A 22,852-nucleotide genomic window follows, 5' to 3' on the forward strand; every position below is an offset into this window, starting at 1 on the left:
ATGTGGTCTTTCACGATGTAAATTCTACCTTTGTTTATTGCTGGCTCTGTGAACAGATTCCACTTCAGAGACCTAACACTAGTGTCACCTCCTGCTGGTGATAATGGCACAATATAGATTCTCTGCTGGGGGTATGCATTTTATATGTGCAGCTTAACTCTGCACTGCAAAAGGAATGCAACAGTTTGCCTTACTTTTAAGTGAAGCAAACTGTTGCGTTGTCACAGGAATGTGCATGTAATAATTTGTTTATTTAGAAAATATATGAAATGTTTGTACTTATTTCTGATCTTGAGAGTTTAACTGTAGCTGTGAGAACACAGAACACACCAGCGATCAAATTAATTTCCCTTTGATCTGCTGAGGTTGCAGACAAACGGAGACAAAGGGAGTTCAATTCAGTTTTATTTATATAGTGCCAAATCACAACAACAGTTTCCTCAAGGGGCTTTATATCGTAAGGTAAACACCTTACAATAATACAAAGAAAATAGAAAAACCCTAACAATCCTATAACCCCCTTATAAGCAAGTGTTTTGGCAACAGTTGGAAGAAAAAAATCCCTTTTAACAGGAAGAAACCTCCAACAGAACTAGTCTCATGGATGGACGGCCATCACCATGTTGTGAGGGGAGGAAAACTGGACGAAAGACAGCCAGTGTCATTGTGGATATAGAGAAAGACTAGTGCAGAACATGTATGAGAACAGTGAAACACTGGTGAGGTGTGCAGTAGGAGTGACCGGTGGGTTTCAGGTCAGTTCAGGGTGGAGACTGGATTACATTTGTTTGAAGGACAAAGTTAGAGTGGCATGGCTGAGATAGTTTTAACAGAAGAGCAGAAAAAGTCCAGAAGTGCATAAAAGGCATGGTAGATATACTGGATAAATGAGAATATAAAAGAAGAAGACTGAAAATTAATACAGAATGTTCACTGCAAGGTGCAAGCCATTCATAAACCTCAAGAATAGAAAGGCGAGACTGGACTTTGCTAAAAAGAAACAACAACAACAAATCTAAAAAAAAAAGCCAGTTCGAGAAAAACATTCTTTGGACAGATGAAACCAAGATCAACGTCTACCAGAACAGTGGCAAAAAACCTACACTCACATACAGACTCTATACTCAGACCAAGTCCTTTGCACTACTTCCTAACTGTACCTGTCAGATGCACTTGTACTCATGTCATAATTTTGTTGTACATGAACAATCACAATAAAGGGCTATTTTATTTTTTCAAGTTGAGCAGATTGAGCTGTACATTGTTTGCTAACAAAGGCAGTTAATGAGCTAACTGGATGTCAATCTTATCTCTCTCGCCTGTATACAGTATACAGTATACAATAGAGAATAATTAGTTCATTGTTTCATATCTGAGAATCCTTTTTCTGTCCCACTTCTTTCCTGAATAGTTTAGAAAAGTAAAGTTATTAAGAAGAGTAAGAAGTAAGAAAAACAACAACATGTTCAAGATTTCATGACCACATTAAGCAAAGTATCCCCAGAGAAACACGTTAACAACCAGCAGTAGCAGGGCGTTAACATCGCAGACTATTCTCCAGAGTGACTTCTCCTGGAGGAAGTTTCGTTCACTGCTTTGAATCACTGGAGCTGCCGACTCGGAGCGTGAACTAGACAAACCACAAAGCCACAGAACAACTTTCTTCCAAGTGGATTCTTGCAATCGGTCAGACTCTGAGCTGAGGTTAGAGTCCACTTGGTCAGAGGTGATCTGAAGACTTGAGAGATCCATCCGCCGTTCAAGACTATGTCTGGACCACCAGGTCAGCCTATGCAGCTACACATGAAAAGAGACGACGAATGAAAAACAATTATTACAGATTACCAATGATCAAATACATGAATGATTTCAATTTAATTATACATAGTACAATTCAATTTGGTTTGGCTTTCTCTCTTAGGACAAAACAATACAAGTAAAAAACCAAAACAACTTAAACTTATTTAAATTTAAGAGATAAAAATAAAGTTAGTAGCAAACTTAAGCAGAATCAACAGAGAAGTAAAATAGCAGCATTATACACGACTGTATAAGGTTGTGTCGAGCCAATTATGTTTTGTTTGTACTGAAATGTCTGAGTATTTCTGTGCCATCTTTACAGTGGTAGTGTAGTGGAAGCTACCACTCTAGATGGAAACAATGAACTGTTTGCCAGATGGAAGCGGTTCAAACTGAGAATATCCCAGGAGTGTACTGTCTTTGCTGATACCGTCAGCCTCCTTGACTCCATCCCAGTAATGCACTTTGCTGTCTGCACCACTCTGTGCAGCTCTTTCGTTTCACCAGCAGAACAGCTGGCATACCACACTGTTGCATGAGTCATCAGTATATACTCCCGTAGAACTTCAGCACGAGCTTCTGGCCTCCTTCAACTTTCTAGGAAAGAAGATTCTCTTGTAAACCAAGTCAGCTGTGTAGAGAAGGTGACTCCCAGCTACTTACGGTTCTCCACAATGGCCACTATTTCACCAGAGATGTAGTTTCTTGACCCTCGACCTCCTGAAGTCAATCCCCTTGATTTTGATGTGTTCAAGATTAGATCATTTTCCTTACACCACTTAGTTGGCTACTCCCCAACCTCACTATATGCTCATGCTCACTACACATGAGCACTTTTTTCTATGCTCTTTCTACACGAGTGCTTTCTATTTAACATTCACACACACTGGAGAGCAACTTAGGGTTAATATCTTGTCCAAGGATATTTGACCAGCTGCTTTGTGGATGTTGATGCCTTTTAACACAGTCCTCATCTGATGCTGTTGAAGGACAAGTGTGTATTGTCTACTTGGCTAAATGACCAGTCATTCCCCTCCTCTCCTGGTGTCAAAACAGGGAAAGAACCTGTTCAAGATATCAAGCAGTGTAGCATCGTCATCATCTGGCAGCATTCTGATGGTCTTGTAGTCCACCAGTACCTTAAAGCTCTTCGACATACCGCTGGGATTGTCATTTTCTATGGTTTGCTTTGCTTCCCTGATGCTTCTCTGGAGTTTCTCCTGTGCTGTAGGTTCGTCTGTCCCCTGTCCTGAAGGCTGCATGCCTTTTTTTAAGTAGAGCCCTAAAATTACTGTTCAACCATGGCTTTTCAATGAGGAAATAGATTTATTGTTCTTTTTGTTGTATTGTTTTCAGTACAAAACTCTATGTACCCCTAAACTGAACAGACACAGTTTTCCACATAACTCTCACCTGCAAACAATTCCCAGTTTCTTTGATCAAAATAGTCTTGCGCTGTTTTGACTGCAGTTCTTTCAATGCGCACCCACAGTGTATACATTGGGATCAGAATGAGAGGGATATGATCTGATAGTCCGAGGTGCACAGGTGTATGCGCCTTATATACTGTCAGTGTATTTGTATAGACCTAATCAAGTATTTTTTTCAGGTCTGTATGTTTAAAGTAACCCATGATGATTCCAGTGATGAACAATAATAATAATGGATTGGATTTATATAGTGCTTTTCAAGGCACCCAAAGCGCTTTACAATGCCACTATTCATTCACTCTCACATTCACACACTGGTGGAGGCAAGCTACGGTTGTAGCCACAGCTGCCCTGGGGCAGACTGACAGAAGCGAGGCTGCTATATCGCACCATCGGCCCCTCTGGCCAACACCAGTAGGCAGTAGGGTAAAGTGTCTTGCCCAAGGACACAACGACCAGGACAGAGAGCCCAGGGATCGAACCGGCGACCTTCCGGTTACAGATGCGATTCCCAACCCCCTGAGCCACGGTCGCCCCAGCCTTAAATGTATTAAAATCTCGCAACTTCAATTTCTGTAGATTAAGAATCCTCAAGGGTTCAATAGTTCATACAGATGAAAGCAAGATTATCTGTTTTGGTGACCCCTAAAGGAAGCAGTCAAAAGAAGGTTGAAATCCACATAATCAAAATGAATTTCTTAACTGCAACTTGGTTACACTTTCCCTTTGCATTTCTTTCTTTCGTTTGTTTTGCAACAGGAATCATATGTTATATGAACCCTGGATATTGTTCAGTAGACACCTTCTGATTACCACTCCAGAGATCAGAATATAAATAAAATATCATAATATAAGGAATTTTCCTTACATTTTCTTTAGGTATTGGGGCAGTGGCCAGGCTTACAGCAACAATGATGAGGCATGTGAGAGCCAACAGGATGAGAGCAAAGTACAAGTAGTGGACATCAGCTAGGACTGCAGGCCGGTGATCAGGCTGACCACAGGAAGGAGGTGAATAGGAGAACTCCAGAACCATTCGGATCAGTCCTATCACTAGTCCAGCCATCAGACCCCAGAATGCACCCTGAGACAGAGGACATACACAACGCGTTAGATGCTGAATAATTTGGAACTGGCAAAGAAAAAAAAAACCCCCAAGTTATTAAGGTTTCTGCTTGTTTTTAAAATTGTGTTTACATATCTATTATTTTCTTTTAAATTCTCTGTCAAAGTGATTTCATACTGCTTTAGTAATGTTGAAGATTTGAGAGGCCCAGTCAACGACTGGTGGTGTTCTATTGTGTATTTTTCTATCCAGTATGTTTTCACTGTATTGGCTGTATTTTTGGGGTCATTGTCATGCTGAAAAATTAAGCTGCTGTTAATCAGATACTTTCAAAAATCTCGAACACCACTGGCTGAAATGCAGCTCCCAGCCATGGCCCGAACCTTGGTATCATCGTAACAGCGTCAGGAAACTTCAACAGTGACTGCACTAAAAAAACGAAAGAGCTCTAAATGAAATTAAGAGGAGACAGGACATATCTCTATATATCAACTTGCAAGAATCTCAAGACTAGGGAATGGCACACACACACACACACACACACACACACACACACACTGGAGAGTAGTCTGAGGATGGATTTGCACATGAAAGCCATCCTACACGTCCTCTTCCAATCACAAGATTAGGATAGATAAGATTAGAAAATGAGTACATCAAATGTTTAGCAGTTTGGAGACAAAGCTAGAGTTGAGATATGTAGAGTTGGAATAGTGGATATGTTGGATAAAGGATGCTGAATATGGAGCTGCCAGGCAGGAGGAAAAGAGGAAGACTTCAGAGGACATTTGTGAATGTAGTGAAGGTGTCAGTTGGTTTAACATAAGAGGATGCAAGGGATAGAATGACACAGGGACCAATACAATTGAATTGGATTGAATCTGAAGAGGCAGACATACCTGCTCGTTGGCTCGTGGCCAAAAGATAGCCATTAGGAATAGAGCAGTAATGGGAGGTGCTAAAAAGCTGGTCACTGACTGAATATAGTCAAACAGCTGTCCACTATTGGCTGTCTGGACAACAGGAATCCACAGCAGACTAAGACACACCAAGACGAGGATGAACACCCTGAAAACACACGCATTATTGTTATTATCCATCCATTTATTGTCTACTTCTTATCCTTATCAGGGTCATGGAGGGCTGGAGCCTATCCCAGCTACTATAGGACGAGCAGCGTGGTATACCTTGGACATATTGCCAGTCTGGTGCAGGGCTAACACAGAGAGACAAACAACCATTTGACTTCCATTCACACCAAAGGGCAACTTAAAATTTTCGATTAACCTAGCCCCACCAATGACTGTAGAAAAGATGGAAGATATAGATAAGATAGTCAAGATTTCCTGTTTGCAGGAGCTGCCATGCTGCACTTTTGGAGCCAGAGTCGGCGCAGTACACTTTTTTACATAGTCTGACTCCTTCAGCTCTGCTGCTAAAACTGTGACTGACAGTTCATTAAATCAACAGAAAATACAACCACATCACTACAATTAACAAGACACATCTTAACATCTTATAGTTCTATAGAACATCTAACGTCACTCTGTAATCCCTTTTGTTAATTCGTTGCTAGTTAAGTAGCGATGCTACGCACCTGTGTTACTTTTGGAGTCTATATGTTTAAATGATTCCTTAGTTTTCTTTTTTTAATCCTATTTTAGTCCGACTCCACAGGGGCCCAGAGTTACTATTAATAGCACAATTATCTAGAAATCAAATGTTGTCCTTTGAAATTTTAACTGATGATAATATAAAAATGAAGATTTAAACCGTTTCAGATCCATTGCATACTCAGAGCACTCTACAGCGGAAACATGAAAACTTAACTTAAACTCCTTAAAGATGAGGGAAGAGATGGGAACTGGAGAGGTCTCAGGGTCACCAGCTGATACAGTTGCCAAAGGTACAACGAGCGGTTTTGCAACATCTGAGGAAATGTCATCTCTGCTGTGGTACATGGGTTTGTTGCTTCCAGTCAGGGGTCTTTAACCTCATAATCAGGTTCACATGCCTTCTTTTTGACCACCTAAGGTCCTGAGAAACGAGCCTTCTTGCCAGGTGACATTAAGGACTAGGACACCGCTGCTAGGACACTGCTGTCTTATCATACCGATGTTACATTGAGGCCTGGGCAGATGATAGGGCCTGCAACTAAAAGGGCTGTGTGCAAGTGTTATCTAAACTTTGAAACATAATCCAGAACATCAGTTTTGATTATGCCCCCAGACTGTGTCCAAAAAGTGATTCCTGTATGGCAAACACAACCATTGGCACTTCCTCATCCAAGTATTTACTTGTGTTTAAGCAGTATTTCTGTAACTTTGATCCAAGGGTTTGGTGCCACTGCTCTAGAGCTCCTTGATACTGAGAATGATAAGCATTAGCCACTATATGTTTGATTCCTGAGCTCCAAAAGGTAGTAAAAAACTTTGTTAAGGTATTAATGACCAGAGGTGCGGAAATCCTCCTGAGTGGACCAGCTTCTGGGAAACGTGTAGCAGCACACTTTAACATTAGCAGAAATTGATGTCCAGTTTTGTCTTTAGGCAATGGGCCCACACAGTCCACGATCACACATTCAAATGGTTCACTCACAGCTGGGATCAGGTGAAGAAGAGCAGAAAAAACACAGTTTTTTGGTCTTCATACATGTGGAAGTGGGCGGAGTCTTGGTGATTGCACCACTTCCCTGAATGCACTCACGTAACAAACTTACCCAAAACAAATACCATGCTTACTAAACAAAAGATCACGACCAGATGCCATCAACGAGAACATTACCCCAACATGCAAACTTCCCTAGATCCTACCTTATCCACATTTCACCTGTCTATGTCTATGTGCAGGATTACATAAAAAAGAATAAAGTAAAACAAAAAAGCAGCATGATTGGAATACCACATTTAATACTCTCTAGGTCATTTTGAAAATCTGGTGATGCTGTTTGGTCTTACTAATGCCCCTGCTGTCTTTCAGGCACTGGTAAATGATGTTCGCAGAGATTTTCTGAATATTTTCGTCTATCTTGATAACATACTCATATTCTCCAAATTCCTTCAGGAGCATCAAGTTCACATTCGTGCAGTCCTCCAACATCTCTTGGAAAACAGGATATATGTCAAGGCTGAGAAATGTGGATTTTACTAAACATCTGGATACATTCTGGCAGGAGATGAAGACTGACCCAGCAAAGGTTCAATCAGTTAAGGAGTGGCCAACACCTACCTAACATAAATATCTTCAACAGTTTCTCGGCTTTTCCAACTTCTATCACCACTTCAACTGCAACTGTAGTCAGGTAGCAGCACCTCTTACACAGCTCACATCCACTGAAGTCCCGTTCATCTGGTCCCCTGAGGCTGAAGCCGCCTTCACCAAATTGAAGTATCTGTTTACATCAGCACCAGTCCTAATTCACCTAGACACTAAACCATTCATAGTTGAGGTTGACATCTCTGAGATTGCAACTATACTTCTGCCCACCTGTAAGATTGGTTACATTACCTGGGATGTGGAGGAGGCCATTAGCCAAGCTCTTGTGTCAGAGCCAGATCCAAGCTCGAGACCAGCTAATCATCGTTACATTGGGTGATTCTGGACTGTATCCACACCACCTGGTTTTCCTGTCCTGGAGAGGTACGACCACTTCATTACTTAAAAGACATTTCTGTTGGGAGATTTTAGATAAGGATGTCCGGGATTATTCGGCCGCATGCACCATCTTTGCACGGAACAAAAATAAAACTCAACGTCCTTCAGTTCGGCTTCAACCAATCGTCCATTCCCAGTCAGCCTTGATCCCACATTGCTTTAGGTTTTGTTAGCGGCCTGCCTGTTTCCTCCAGGAAGTCGACCATTTTGACTGTTGTTGACAGGTTCTCCAAATCCGAGCACTTCATCGCCCTAAAAAGACTTCCCACAGCATCCCAGACGGCTAACATCCTGGTGGATCATGTGTTTAGCCTGTACGACATCCTGACTGAGATCGTGTCAGACAGAGGACCACAGTTCACCTCCCAGGTTTCGAAAACATTCTGTTCAGCCCTTGGAGCCAAACCCAGTCTGGCTCTGGTTAATACTACTGTAATGGTCCAGGTGAGTCGTCTGGATTTTTCCATGGTGTCCCTGTGTGTCCTCCTCTGGGCAGAGCCATGGTGAGTACATCTGCTACTTGCACCTGTTGGAGATCCAGGCTAACCTAAGGCAGTATTTAAGACCAGCCCCGACATCTGGTCTTCGCCAGTTCGTAGACTAACCACATGTTAGTGGCAGGACGCCTTTATCTCTAGTGCTTAGTTCTTTGTAAACTTACCTTGTTCTCTTGTGCCCTTATAGCCTCTTGGATCACCTCTTCCATTGACTGCAGAACGCATACCACCCTGGACGTTGGTCACCTTCTCTAGGACTCCACTCACAGCCTCTCTCACACAGACTCACTATTCACCACCTGCCTGCTCTCTTACATTCATAGCTCTGCATCTCTGGGTCATTCAGGTTGGACTCACTCCACTCCACTTTATCGGACACTCACCCAGCCAACACTACCTCCCCCACTGCCACTGCCACTCCACTAGTCAAGTAAGCCATAGACTCCATCTGTTTCACCATCCCCCACGTCTAGATTCCACACCAAACATTCATTCCCTGTGCCTTAGTTTTACACTCTGTCGCTCAATAAAATTTGTGAGAACATCTTACTTTTGCTTCCTGTATTTGAATCTGTTTGTAGGTCCACATACCAATTCTGACATCTGGGCTCTTCAACCTCATGTTACTAATTTGCTCAATTGAAAACTGTATTTAGGGTAAGTATAGCTTTGGTATTAATGTTGTAGAACATCTGAGTTTTGTATTGGTTTTCCAAAGCATATAAGGTATTCTTGTCAATCTTACCTTCCAACTATCATAAGTTCCAACTCAGAAGCTTTAGGCCTGGCTTTGTGGTAGAGGTCCAGTGTAAACAGAGTAGAGCTGCTATTAAAAATGGAAGTCAGGGATGACATAAGAGCAGCTAACATCACTGCCAACATCAGACCACGAAGTCCTGTGAAGAAGAAAAAAATGATGGCACATCCTTTTATAAAATCTGCTTATTGTCAGTTGTTGCCATGGAAGAAGAACATAGATTTTTATAAACTCTCTTAATGCATGTGTTTATCTCTGAGAACATCAAGGCATCAAGATCTGTTCTGGATTATCTCAGTAAAGAGCCATCAGCCATATTGTTCTGTAAACCTTGACTGCAAATCTGTAAAAGACTGTCTATTACTGACAGGGTGAGGAAACTGTCTTCCTGTTGTGCCATCTTCTTGGGATGTGGCCTGTAGCTGACATCGCCCGTTACATGAAACTTGGCCTTCAATTTAGAGATGGTTCTGGGGGCTCATTCCAAATAATGAAGAGCATGCAGGTGACTGCTGATGTGATTTGGTGCTATTTAAAAAGAATTGAAATAAATCGAATTGAACTTGGTTCTATGGAAGACCAGCTCCAGGTTGGTACGGTCCCTATTGAGATTAGTCAAATGTGGCATGCTTGGAGGAGGCACTAACTGAGTGCTGTAGCAGGGTCCCTGCTTACAGTTGCTTTTAATTAGGCACCAGTCGCACACCTGATTGTCAGCATCTTGGGTACCAGAAGCTCAAAAGAAGAGTCAATAGCAGAATAAGCTGTTTAGTATTGACAGAGAAGATTGGGTTTGATTCTACTGCTCAATCCATAAATACATTCTCCCTACAATTGTGGCACCATTTAAGGGGAAATAAACACAATTTCAACAGTTTAAGATTTCTTGCCAAGAGGCATTGTTAAAACACAGATATAACTGAGCAAACAAAAATGTTCTTACTTCTTGTGCCATACATAGATAGATAGGTGTGTGTGTGTGTGCGTGTGTGTGTGTTACTATACTTGTGGGGACCAACAGTCACTTGTGAGGAAAGTGCCTGTCCTCACGGTTTTGAAATTTTAAAATATGTTCTTAGTGTCAGGGTTACTATTAGGTTATGGTAAGGTTTAGGCTAAGGGTTAGGGTTAAGCATTCCTTTTTGATAGTTAGAGTTAGGGTAAGCAGGTAGGGAAAGCATTATGTCAGTTTGATTTTTAGATGTCTTCACTAAGATATCAAAATGAGTGTGTGTGTATGTGTGTGTCTTACCCACAGGCATTAGCTCTATTACTAGTTTAGGGTAAGCAATGTTAGAGCAACCAACTGAAGCACCACACACACTTTGACAGATATCTGGATCCACACAACCAACCTCATCTACAAATAAAGAAGAAAACAAAGGTGGGGCTGAAACAAATAACAATTTAGTTTATATTAAATGAGACAAAACACCACAGATGTGTTACCTACAATTACCCACTCCATTAACATGAATTGAAAGTGTCAACAAACGTAAAAATGTGATAATTTTTCCAACGTAAAGTTAAGTGGAGACCTGCTTAGAATGGTGTCATAGTGTAGGTTTGTTGAAAAAGGAGTTGCAAACAATCTCTTTAAACCAATAATAACAATAATAAGAGATGCATCATCTGTTATAATATATATAATAATATCAAGGTAATCAAAATGGTATTATATAAGTATGCATATAAAACAATATTAAAAAACATGTCATATAACATTCCCACTTTGAGAGGTATACTACTGACTTGGGAATAGTGCTTGACTTATCATTCCTGGCATCACAACGAAGAACATAGGGAGCAGTTTGAGATAGCCACCCAACACGCTGCCTGCTTTAGCATGAGACAAAGATTTGGCTGACAGAGACCTTTGGACTATAACCTGAAGAAAAAACACACACCAGCATAAACATATAATCATTTTTATCCATCATTGCATTACACATTTTGTACTTTTGTAATGTTCAACTTTACATTTGCAAACCTTCTATATTATTTATACACAATAAGTAACACAAATATAAGTAATAGTAATAAATACTGTATTAAAATATGCAAGTGTGTGTGCACACAGATTCTAGTTTTAATGATAATAGTAGAGAACTAAACACTCAAAAATGTGATTACACTTCTACAGTCAGTGCGTGCAAACCTCACAAATGCATCAGGTCTCATAAAGCTGGTAACATTAGCAAGCTGTTGAAAAGTTTAGTGAAAGTCTATCACATTCAGAAGGGGAAATGTGATTTTCAGCTGCCTAGCTTGTGGGTTATCTGTCATTGCCCAGTTATATAAGGCTAGTAGAGAACACAGACATGATTATATGAATCAGTTCTCATTTTTATTAATGTTGGTTAATGATTAAGAGTAACTATTGGCAAGCTGGCCTTTACAGGTGTATGCATCCCTGTATCTTAACTGTAGTTCAGATAATGTACTTTTGTATATTCTTGTTGTGTTTTGTTTTTCGTTATAGCATTTTCTGAAATGTTGCTGTGGTTTCTGGTTTGTGAAGTGTCAACACTGTCTCAAAAATGACATTACAATACAGTTAAACACTGTTAATTGTATTGACCAATAATTCTTGTCATAGTCTTTGTAGATGATCTTTTTTCCCTGACATAAACAAAATGATAACTGAACAAAAACTAATGGACAATGACACTTGACACAATTGAGATGAAGATGTACTGGAGAGATTCTCATCTCTCCGATCAGAAGTAATTACGTTTTTTAGAAAAGCAGGATAGGTTTGGAAGTGATGCAATGAGAAGTAAAACAGCGTTATGCAGTAAGAATATTTCATCGCCAAATTACTGTGAGAATGATCAATAGAGGTGATAGTCTCAAAAAACGGATAACAAATAACTTTTTGAGTCTAAAAAATATGTTTGAATTCAAATAAGTAATGCAATTCACCGAAATTTTTAATGTTAAAAAAGGGAGGGGGTGTTTCATATTTAGTGTTGTAACACAGGGACAAAATGACTGTGATCCTCTCTCTCTCATTGTCTACATCAGCTCGTCAAAGTACTCCTTCTTCCTCAAAAAACTCTGTTCACTTGTTTCCATCTCTATCCTTAATTAATGAAACCGTTTACATGTCTGCTCCAGCTCAGTCTCTTTGGCTACCCAACGGATACAAGTCCTTTCCTTCTTCCTTAGTATCACATACAACTCCTTATAAGCATTTCTCTGTGCGGTATGCCGAATTTCCCAGTACTCATGTCTACTTTCTTCATCTGCCTATCCAACTTTTTCTTTGGTAACTTCTTCCTTTGAATACTTTGCTTTACTTCCTCATTCCACCACCAAGTCTCCTTGTACTCTTTCCTCTGCCTACACCCCACTCAGTAAATAAACCCCTCAAAAGTTGTTAAAACATAACCAGATGATGCTCGCCTCCAGCTAGTTTTCCCTAACCCAAAACTTTGGAAGACGAGTGAAGTACAGGCAAAGATTTCCTCACAAACCAGCCTGAATCTATACTCAGAGCAAGTCTTTTCTTTGCACCACTTTTGAGCACTTTGCAATTATTTTGTTCTCTAATGTGTGCCTTTCTCTTATTTCTTTTTATAGATTTCTCTTCTTTTGTATATATATATCCCTCTTGATGATATATATTTACTATTTGCTATTTATTCCTCCTGTCTACTATTTATATTCTATTGTGGTGCAGTTGGTGTGGAGCACCCACAATTTTCTTGTACATGTACAATGACAATAAAGGGCTATTCTATTCTATAGTCCCTGAATTTATAGTTTCTACTCTCACTTCCACATCTGTGACTTTTCTTTACTCATGCTGCCTCTTCCACTTCACCTCTTTCTTTTGGCCAACAGTAGCACAGTTTCCACTGGCACCCTGTTGGCGGACATTGTTAACCTGGGCCACAACCAATCCAGCATAGAAATTTCATTATAGATGATCTGCGTGTTTTATTTGGCCATGTTTTTATGCCTAATGCCCTTCTTGATCCAACTGTTCCCATTTATCTGAGCTTGGGACTGGCATTAAGAGTACACTGACTTGTTAGAAATTAAAACTGTTAAAACTGAGGTTGCCCTAAATATCTTAGCAGCATATCTCTAACTAGAGATATGCTGCTCTAGAGACTCTGGATGGCATTACCTTGGCTATAGCAGGTAATACTCATTTTTGACCAAGTATGCAAATGCTGCCTTTTGTCATTTACATTCAAACCTGAGAAGGAAGAATGTTATAAAGAGTTCAAGGTGTGTTTTGAGGAATTAAAATCAGTTGCATTATTTATTTGTATTGGGACATATTTTTTAGACTCACAAAGACGAATGTTATCAGTTTTTGAGACCGCCACCTCCAGGATCATTCCCACAGCAGTGTGCCGCTACAATAACATTACTACACCATGCTGAATTTTAGTGTAGATCAAATCACCTGATCTGTGCACCAGACCCATGTAGCCAGTACGGTGAGCCCAAACAGTAGACCTGGCCAGGGTAAATCCCCTGTTACAGGGTCTCTGAACATGTGGAAAGCATCACTACGGGGTAAGTGGCAGGTGGTGTTGGGAACAGTCACATTGGGAATACTTGACATGTAACGATCCATAAGGCCCTCATACCAGCCCACCTTGGAGAATGCTGGAAAATGTACAATGACTTTTACAATTTTATAACTTCACTTATTAACTAATAAATATTATGACATGTAGATGTGGAAGCCTTCAGTGAGGATAATTGGATGCAAAGAAACAGTTTTCTATTTTTTGATTGATACTTAACTTGAAACATTTCGGCCAATAACACCTTTTAATCCAAACTTTCAGTACTATGTAAGTCATGTAATTAAGAACCCATGATTGTGTTTGTGTATCTGTATAAGTCTGTGTACCATACCTATGAACATTAAGGCAAAAGCTCCTCCAACCATGATCAAAGTCTGGAGAGCATCAGTGTAGATCACAGCTGCCAAACCACCTACATAAATACAGATTTTTATATTATTGTCAGATTGTCTGTGTTAGGGTAATAGTGTTATTTAGACCGTTTTCAACATAAATAATTGAACAAATTCTTATTTCAAAAACAGTTGAACTAGGTGAGTGTGGCGGGGTGTGGTTTGTGGCGTGGCTGTGGGGGAGGCTGACACACCTGAGCTCGATCAGCTCATCACCCTATGTCAAATGTGCCAGGACCTGAGGTTGATGTTGCTGTTGTTGTTGTCGTGTGGCTGTAGCTGAAATGCTGCAGCCAATTGTTGGGAGAGCAGCAACCAGGAATAAAGAAGTGTGTAAAGAGCAAAATATGTGGTCGGGTCCATCATTCCTGTCACAGTGAGTTACTAAATACAAACTGCACTCTGAGCACTGAACAAACATGGTAACATTTTCATTTTCCTTAAAATCATAATTACAGACACTTTGAAAAACAGTAGATGACAATGTTTTATCGTCACCCCTTGTTGACTTTAAGTTAGCATTTAATACAATTGTTCTCCAGCAGCTGGTGAGGAAACTCAGCTCCCTGGGTATCAGCACCCCCATGTGTAACTGGCTGCTGGACTTCCTGAATGTTAGTAACAGAGGGAAACAGCCTCCATCACACCCACCCACACATGCAGTGTCTTGGGGTACAGGTGTGTCACCAAGGTGCAGGGGAGGGATTCCTCCTCTGTCACCTTCTGGCCTCCTCATTTTTTCACAACACTGAATGTGACCATGGGCTACTGGCATATTGTCTTGTCTGCAGAGTCCAGGAAAAAATAGGCACTTTGCAGCGCCTCATGAACCGAGTACTGCAACCGCACACTTTGTATACTGACGCCTATCTGGAACACATCATCATCCATAGTAACACCTGGGCGGAGCATATTCAGTGGTTGCGGTCCTGGATTTCCTGAGGCAGGTGAAGCACATGGCCAACACAAAGAAGTGTGCGGCTGGACGGAGGGAGGTACAGTATCTGGGGAACCACTTGGGACGTGAGAAACCCCTGCTCTTAACTTCTCCCTCCGTTTTGTGCTGCGGAGCAGAGGCCTGAGGGCCATTTTGCCCTAGCAGGAAGGGGGGTTGACTGTCCTGTGGTTTACATCAGGTGGGTATAATATTGTGGAAAAGAAGTGTCTGACGATCCCATGGACAGTCGACTCTCTTCATTACTAACTCCAGAAAGCCCTTTGCTTAGACACTTGGATTAATGTCTCCAGTGTTGTGTTTGGTACTCATCAGCATCATTCCTCCTATTGTATATTATAGTCTTGTGATATTTTGTTGATTAAAAATTGATTAAACCAAAAAGAATTATGATTAAAAAGTTTGACATTTTGGTCAAGAGACTAACTAAATCAAAATTTGCTGGGATACTGGGATACTGCATGTGGGATAAAAAAAAATTGGTTCTCGTCCAGAAAAACCCATCAGATAAAAAACTGATGTAATTTATTTTAAATGATGGCAAACAGTTATGCTGTTGAAAGCTTGCACTGACATAACTTTTAACATTAATACTAAAAACAGTCAAAACGTGTTTGTGTTTTACCTGCCACAGTGTAGACAGCAGTCACCAGCAACAGTATGACTGTAGACAGATACAGATTCCACCCAAATGACACCTGGATAAACAATGCCCCGGAAAAAATGTCTGTCTGGGAAACACACACACACGCACACACAGGTAATGTGGCTACTGTATCATATTAAGATCATTTATGTATTTGAAAAAAAAAACCTCTTACTGATATTTTGGTGAAAATGTAGAGAATAAGTGACAGAACAGACATGTATATGCGTATCCTCTGGCCTCCAAAGCGTTTGGCCAGGTATTCAGGCATTGTTACCACTTCAGCAGAGATGTAAACGGGGATAAATATCCAACCCAGAGCTACCAGAACCCACGATGCCTACAGAAACACACAGAAACACAAAATGTTGCACTGAGCCATTGTCCGTATTGTCAAAAGTAAATATAACAGTTGTTCATGTTTTTCACTTTTGGACATTGCAAAGTTTTAAATAGCATAAATGAAGAAGTACCAAACAAGCGTCTACTGGGAGTTTTCGCCCTATTTACATAGCATATCTAAATCTTTAGTCTTGCAGTGATCCAGCTCGGACAGTCGCATATTTAGATAATTGAATACAACCTGTTCATAGTCAACTAGTGTTAACTGATTTAACAGATTTTGGTGTAAAAAGAAACCCCAAAACATATAATGTTACAACCAACACAATGAAGATGTAGAAATACTCAGAGCAACTCTTAAAAGTTGCATTGAAACCGAAAGCAATAGTTAAATGAATAATTTCTGTGGTGCATGTACACATAGTTTTTCATTGTTGTTCTGTCTTATATCAAGGCTGGACTACTATAATTCCCTGTAATCATGTTGTCCTAAATGTTTTCTGAAAACCCTTCAGTTGATCCAAAATACTTAACTGAGAATACTTCCAGGGACAAGAAGGAAAAAAAAATCATATTTCTCCCATATTAGCTTCATTGCCACCCGATTGAATCACAAACTGATTATGAAATGATTGTCCTTACAAAGAAACTACTGAATGATCATGTTGTTATTTTAAATCCTGCATGCAGTGCCCAACAGGGTGTCTGAGTGTGTGTGCGCATCTCTTACGTTCCATTCAAATCCCCCAACAGCGATTCCTCCAGCTGCTCCTGTCCCTGCTAGACCAATAAATAAACCACTGCCAACATTACTGGACATCAGAGAGGCTCCAATCTGTAGTGGAACAGAGATAATAGACAATAACAACAAAAGCTTTTAGAATACTTACTTAAAATACTTACAACTACATAATAACATTTTTAAATGACAGCCTGTGACTGCACTTTAGTCATATTTAGTTTATACAGAAAATCAACACAATTCCTACCATAACTTGAAATATCAAATGTTATAATTTAGTATTTCTCATTCTTATTTTAGTTTTAACAAAGTTTTGTCTTCAGTCAGTCTCCAGGGTGGATGTCAAGAGATTTATTCTAAAAGACACTTCTTCAGCTGAGAGTCAGAGAGTGGAGACACACACGCTGCAGTTTTTACTTGCAAGGGTGGTCACAGAGCGCTCACATCGGAGTGGGGGCCCTGTGAAGTGCGCTCTGTTACCGCTCTGGTCTTTATTTATATACAAAAGTAGGTGCATTCGTTTATCACATTGGAATGTGGATGTGTATATGTGTGTGTGCGTGTGTGCCAGGAGAAGCTTCTCTACCTGGCACGAAGTGAAACTGCTCATTAAGCTCTTATCTAGCACTAATAGGTACTGCTCCTTCCCTGCATGATAACGGGTAACTAAAAACAGTCTGAGTTATAAAGAGGTCCTCATGCAGTATTCTATCATATGCAAACTTATTTTATTAAAAGTCTATACTGAATACTAAGAACAATTTTCTATTGACAGTGGGTTTTACAGATGAGGATTGGGGCCACTGGAAAAAAAAGTCGGGATGTCTTTTTTTTTTTTCAGAATTCTGAGAAAAAAGTCAGAAATCTGACATCCCTTTTTTTCAGTGGCCCCAATCCTCTTCCATAGGATTTCCAGTTTTCTAGTTATATATTTAAATTCATGTTGTAAATTTTCATTTTGTATATTTGTTTATTTTTTGGTTTTGTTTAGATTCCAAGTCTTTACCGTGTTGCAGTGGATTCAGGGGCAGTGTCATTGAGACTGGCAGCGCTTTTCTCGGGCCAAGAGGAGAGGAGAGCTAAGCTGGAGACATGATGACTGCAAACAAACCAGGCCCTACAGCTTTTAAACCAGAATGAATTTGTATTACTTTTATATATCTTATCATTTACTCAAATCTTCTAATGTTATGATTCTTTTTCTTAACTTTTATCATGTCTCCCTATGTTTTTATTTCTTTTGCTTATCTTAATTGTACAGCACCTTGGTCAACAGTTGTTGTTTTAAATGTGCTATACAAATAAATTTGACTTTGACTTAAGTCTGTTGTTTATTGTAAATAGAAAGTCCCTTGCATTAGAACATTGGCTGTGTGTGTGTCGTACAGGGTCCTCATAGCACAGGCGTGTGACAATCGATTTGAAATCAAGAGCTTTATATGATGCACAACAGTCAATCGTTTGTTACTCACAGGCCACCAAGTCACTGAACGACCAGCCAAGAAGTACCCCCCAACAGTGCTACGATTGACACGCATTGATGACTATAGCAAGGACAAAAGAAAAGATTAGAATAATACAGTTTTAAAACAACACCAAAGATTGATCTGGTGCAAAATATAGTAAATACATTTACAATCATGATGCACATTTCTACATCAGAAAACTCAATTAGCTGGGTCAAAAAAAATCTGTTTATTTTTTGCAAGGATGAACTCTCTGTAGAACATCCAAGAATCATTTTCTAGTAAATGGAGAAATGCACTCATAATGACTATAGTTAATTAAACACGTAGAAAAAAACATGTAAAAATAATTTTATTTTTCTATATAAACATGTTTAGCAGGGACTTGTACAGAACTTTCTTGTATTTTTTACACATAAAGGAACAAACAAATCAAGCTTAAATTAGCTTTGGTATAAACTGTTTAGTGATTCAAATGTAAATATGAAATTAGTTTAGTCTCTTCTTACCCAGATTCCAACCACCATGACAATTATAAAGTAGACAACAACAATAGCAATGTCAGCAGCACCCATAGTGAGAGCTGTGCTGGGAGCTGCAGTGGTGGGCAGGGGGCTGCCATCTGAATATAAAATAGACAACAGAACCCCTGTGTGGTGAGTAAAGTAAAAGCAAGTAAAGCAAAATTTTATTTATATAGCACCTATCAAGATAAAAATAAAAGAGTGCTTCACAGAAGCTAAAACATAAAAAGAAAAATTAACCAAAATTAAGTTTAAAAAGACGAGTTTTTAGCTGTTTTTTAAAGAGTCCACAGAGATCAAGCTGGTAGGGAGAGAGTTCCAGAGTCTGGGGGCCACAGTTACAAAAGCTCTGTCAACTTTCATTTTCAGCCTCGTGTGATGGTCAACCAGCAAGCCCTGATCACATGACCTCAGGGGCCTGCTGGGGATGTATGGATGTAAAAGATCACTGATGTATGCCAGTGCTTGTCCATGCAGAGCCCTGAATTACAGAGTCATAATCTTAAATTCTGAATTTAATGGGGAGCCAGTGCAGCTGGGGTGTGACGTGGGAGTACTTGGAGGAATTGGTCAGAAGCCTCGCAGCAGCATTCTGAGGGCTTACTTAGTGAACAAAGAATTACAATAGTCCAAACGAGATAAAACAAATGCATGAATGACAATTTCAAGTTCCGAGTGTGACACAATGGGACTCAGCTTGGTAATGTTTCTTAAATGATAAAAACAGGAGCTGAGTCAAAAGTAACACCAAGATTCCTAATAGAAGATTTGGCAAATGTTGCAAGAGGACCTCATTTTTCCATAACCTTGGGCACAAATTTATCGGGAGCACAAACAAGGACTTCAGTTTGCTCCTCATTAAGTTGAAGAAAGTTATCAGCCATTCAACCGCTAAAGGAGTCTATGCACCTATGCAAAATCTGTAGCTTGGAAACATCTTGGGGCTTAAAGGAGATACCAACCTGGGTAGCATTTCCTTCTTTTAGATAGACAGATCATAACCACTTTAACCAGAATGGATTAGATAAAGTTACATTAATGAAATATAATTTCAGTACATTTGTTTCTTTTGGTTAAATTACGTTATTTACCTGTATGGGCTTTAATTTATTTTTCAGGCCCCTTAATTATGTCACCTTCTCACATCGGAGGAATTTTAGGCCAATGTTCTTTACAGTGTTGTGCTTCAGTTCATTGAGGTTTGTGGGCATTCATTTATGCACAGCTTTCTTAAGATCTTATCATAGCATTTCGAGTTGGGGTCTGGACTTTACCTGGGCCATTGCAATACCTTAATTCTTTCCTTTTGTCAATCTGTGGTGTGGTCTGGGGTGTGGTGTCAAGGGAGGCCTGCCGAGGATGCTCACTTTGCTCTCTAGGGAGGTCCATGTGGTAGCTCTCAGCTTCCCCACGGTCATTCCCAGCTGGTGTTGGACTCCACCAGGGCTGCCCTTTGTCACTGATTTGATTCATAATTTTTATGGACAGACTTTCTTGACGGAGCCAGGTGGTGGAAGGCTTACAGTCTGGTTGGCTTAGAATTGCATCTCTGCTTTTTGCAGATGATGTGGTTCTGTTAGCTGCATCAAGTGGTGGCCTTCAGCTTACAACGGAGTGGTTTGCAGCCAAGTGTGAAGCATTGCAATGACACTTAGTGCCTCCAAATCTGAAGCCATGGTCCTCAGCCAGAAAAGACGGGAACTTGAGTATCTTGCAGTCTTGCTCAAAAGTGAGGGGAAAGCAAGAGATTGACAGATGGATTGGGGTGGCGTCTGCAGTGGTGTGGACGCTGTGCCTGTCATGTTGAAGAGAGAGCTGAGCACAAAAGCAAAGCTGTCGTCTGGTGCCTGTGTGTGTGTGTTTTTCCTCTACTCTGACTTCCTCTGATCAAAAGTAAAAGTAAATTTTTAATTGGTAATTGCAAACTGGCCATGTTGTGCTTGTAGATAAAGTCCTATGAGTACACAGAATAAAGTATTTCAGTATTAAATTATGCTATACAAAGGCCTTTTTGTCAGTTTGCAAATCCTTAAAAAACCCAGTCTGACAGCTTTCACTCCTACACAAGTAGATACTCTGTGGTGCTTGAAAGCTTGTGAGCCCTAATAAAAGAATAAATACATAAATAAACAGACGTAAAATACCTGCATTTAAAAAATGAATTAATATGCTTTTTTGAGGGAAATGATATAGTGCAGTCCATTAAGTGGATGAACTGTATGAATCTATGCTTTGACTGTAACCAGTGTGTAAAAATGTTGGTAGATATTATTGAAGAAGTCTCAGTACTTTAGACAGTGTAAATGGTAAAAGTAATCGTTTTGAATCTATTCCACTTTTCTCCAGCTTTCTTTGGTTTCATTGTCCTTATAATAACCCTCGGTCAAAGGTCTTTAAAGAAAAGATTAAACTATTGTGGTGACAGACTGTAGAGGTTGAAAGTAGCTAAATTAACTGTATAAAAAACTCCTGAACTTTAAGTGTCATAAGCTGCTTCTCTGATTTTTGTTGACCATTTCATGCTCTGCAAAGCTGCATACAAAACTATTTTTGTTTCCAATTAAATAAAGCGTTCTGTATATAGAAGAACAAATTTAATTAAAACAAAAAAGCTTTTACCTGTTGTAAAACTGGTAGACATGTTGATTCCACTCTCCCAGACAATGATCACACAACGTTTATTTTAGTTTTTCATATGTATGAATCCTCCGACTGAAAGTTTTGTTTCTCCTTCCTCTGAACCTGACAAAGGTATGTGCATCTGTGCACTCAGTTGGTCAATGATTAATAAGTTCGTTAATGAGACTGTCAAACTCCACTGGTTAGCTATTATATCTTGACAACAGACATACGTATCTGAAGGAAACGGTTTCCAAGGCCTAATCCGTGGATCGACTTCCTTCGAGGCGTGGACGTCTATCAGCAGAGAATGTACCTTCACCTATCAGCAGAGAATGTCCCTTAGTCTGTAACACAGTCAAATATATTCTCAAGCAATATTCAAGCATGCCATTCAGCGTGTTAGTACGAGCTCGGGAGCAGCTTGGGAGAACAAGAAAACAGAGACTGCTTCAGATTGTCTTCCCAAATTGACTCAACTTTATTCACAAGTACAACAGTTTATATAGAGGGTAAAATTCATGAGACAGCAGATTATCAGTTTAAACCAGTACAGACCAAGATAAGGGAGCGTCTTCCTGCCCTTGGGTGAAGAAGCATCCTTTGTGTAGTTTATTAGTTCAGCTACAATTGTGATTATCTCAGCGACATATTTTCAAGGCACAAAACGAAGAGTTCTTTCATTAGTGAAATCTGAAACAAACCATTTGGCCTTCAACAGGCGTCTAAAAGATTAAGAAACTAATGTAGCTGAGGGAGTGATCTCTGTGGTATTTCAACCTTGTACCAGCCTGTGATTCTCACACATCAATTCTTGGGTCAAAGAGAAAAATAACTAAAACAAAAGGGGCCTTATTGAATGACAGAGTTTTCCTGTATAATGTCACTATAAAACAATATCCAGTAAATGCTACCATGGTACTAAAATACCTAACAGTTCCCCTCTTTTATTATTTTTAAAAATAATAACTCAAATAGAAAGGAAAAATCACAAATGTAATAACATAATATAAAAACCAAATCATAAAATGTAATAGTTCACAGCCTAATGTTCAATATACACATCAGGAACATCATTGGTAACATCTGGCACATCCTCAGGATCAATTTGTGCTAATTGCAAATACATTGAAGTAGCTGTACTAGTAGCTATACGGGTTATCATTGAGCGTACACAGGGTATCACACAACAGGCAATAATCATCAAAAACAAAATAATACATGCTACAACTGTTACAAAGGCTACAATTAGTTCCTTCCATTTTCCAAACGTGTCCTGCATCCACTTGTCTAGCCACTGACCGTGACCTGTATTGGCTCTTAGTTCTATCTGCAATGCTTCAAGTTTATTCATAGCTTGTGTGAATGAACCGTCAGGGGCGGTATTATTGGGAATAAAAGTACAACAA

General features: G+C 39.8%; 1 protein-coding gene across 4 annotated transcripts; it reads right to left on the bottom strand.

Moving 5' to 3' along the window:
* Positions 1–432: 432 nt before the first annotated feature.
* Positions 433–21,553, bottom strand: slc5a9 (solute carrier family 5 member 9). Of its 4 annotated transcripts, XM_082511355.1 has the most exons (14): positions 21,444–21,553; positions 18,810–18,922; positions 18,307–18,378; positions 16,823–16,927; positions 15,926–16,090; positions 15,730–15,835; positions 14,089–14,169; positions 13,628–13,833; positions 10,957–11,092; positions 10,457–10,564; positions 9,193–9,343; positions 5,196–5,364; positions 4,099–4,314; positions 433–1,797 (listed from the first exon to the last, which is right to left on the bottom strand). In XM_082511355.1, exons 1-14 carry the CDS (start codon positions 21,463–21,465, stop codon positions 1,486–1,488), a joined length of 1,962 nt encoding a protein of 653 aa, XP_082367481.1. In that variant the 5' UTR covers positions 21,466–21,553; the 3' UTR covers positions 433–1,485. The 4 variants fall into 4 exon arrangements, with proteins under 4 accessions (XP_082367481.1, XP_082367482.1, XP_082367483.1 ...); XM_082511356.1 differs by lacking the exons at positions 18,307–18,378; positions 18,810–18,922; positions 21,444–21,553 and adding an exon at positions 17,238–17,365; XM_082511357.1 differs by lacking the exons at positions 18,307–18,378; positions 18,810–18,922; positions 21,444–21,553 and adding an exon at positions 17,082–17,314.
* Positions 21,554–22,852: the final 1,299 nt, after the last annotated feature.

Source organism: Aulonocara stuartgranti (assembly GCF_965226115.1).
Source record: "Aulonocara stuartgranti genome assembly, chromosome: 17".
Classification (NCBI taxonomy): Eukaryota; Metazoa; Chordata; class Actinopteri; order Cichliformes; family Cichlidae; genus Aulonocara; species Aulonocara stuartgranti.

Bases quoted from the DNA above. Each gene is read 5' to 3' on its own strand.
- slc5a9 (XM_082511355.1), bottom strand. From the start codon at position 21,465: ATGTCTACCAGTTTTACAACAG. The intron at 14,170-15,729 runs GTAAAACACAAA...GTATTTATGTAG, and splicing joins TGCTGTCTACACTGTGGCAG to GTGGTTTGGCAGCTGTGATC. The intron at 11,093-13,627 runs GTGATTTGATCT...TTTTTTCTTCAG, and splicing joins GGGTCTGGTGCACAGATCAG to GTTATAGTCCAAAGGTCTCT.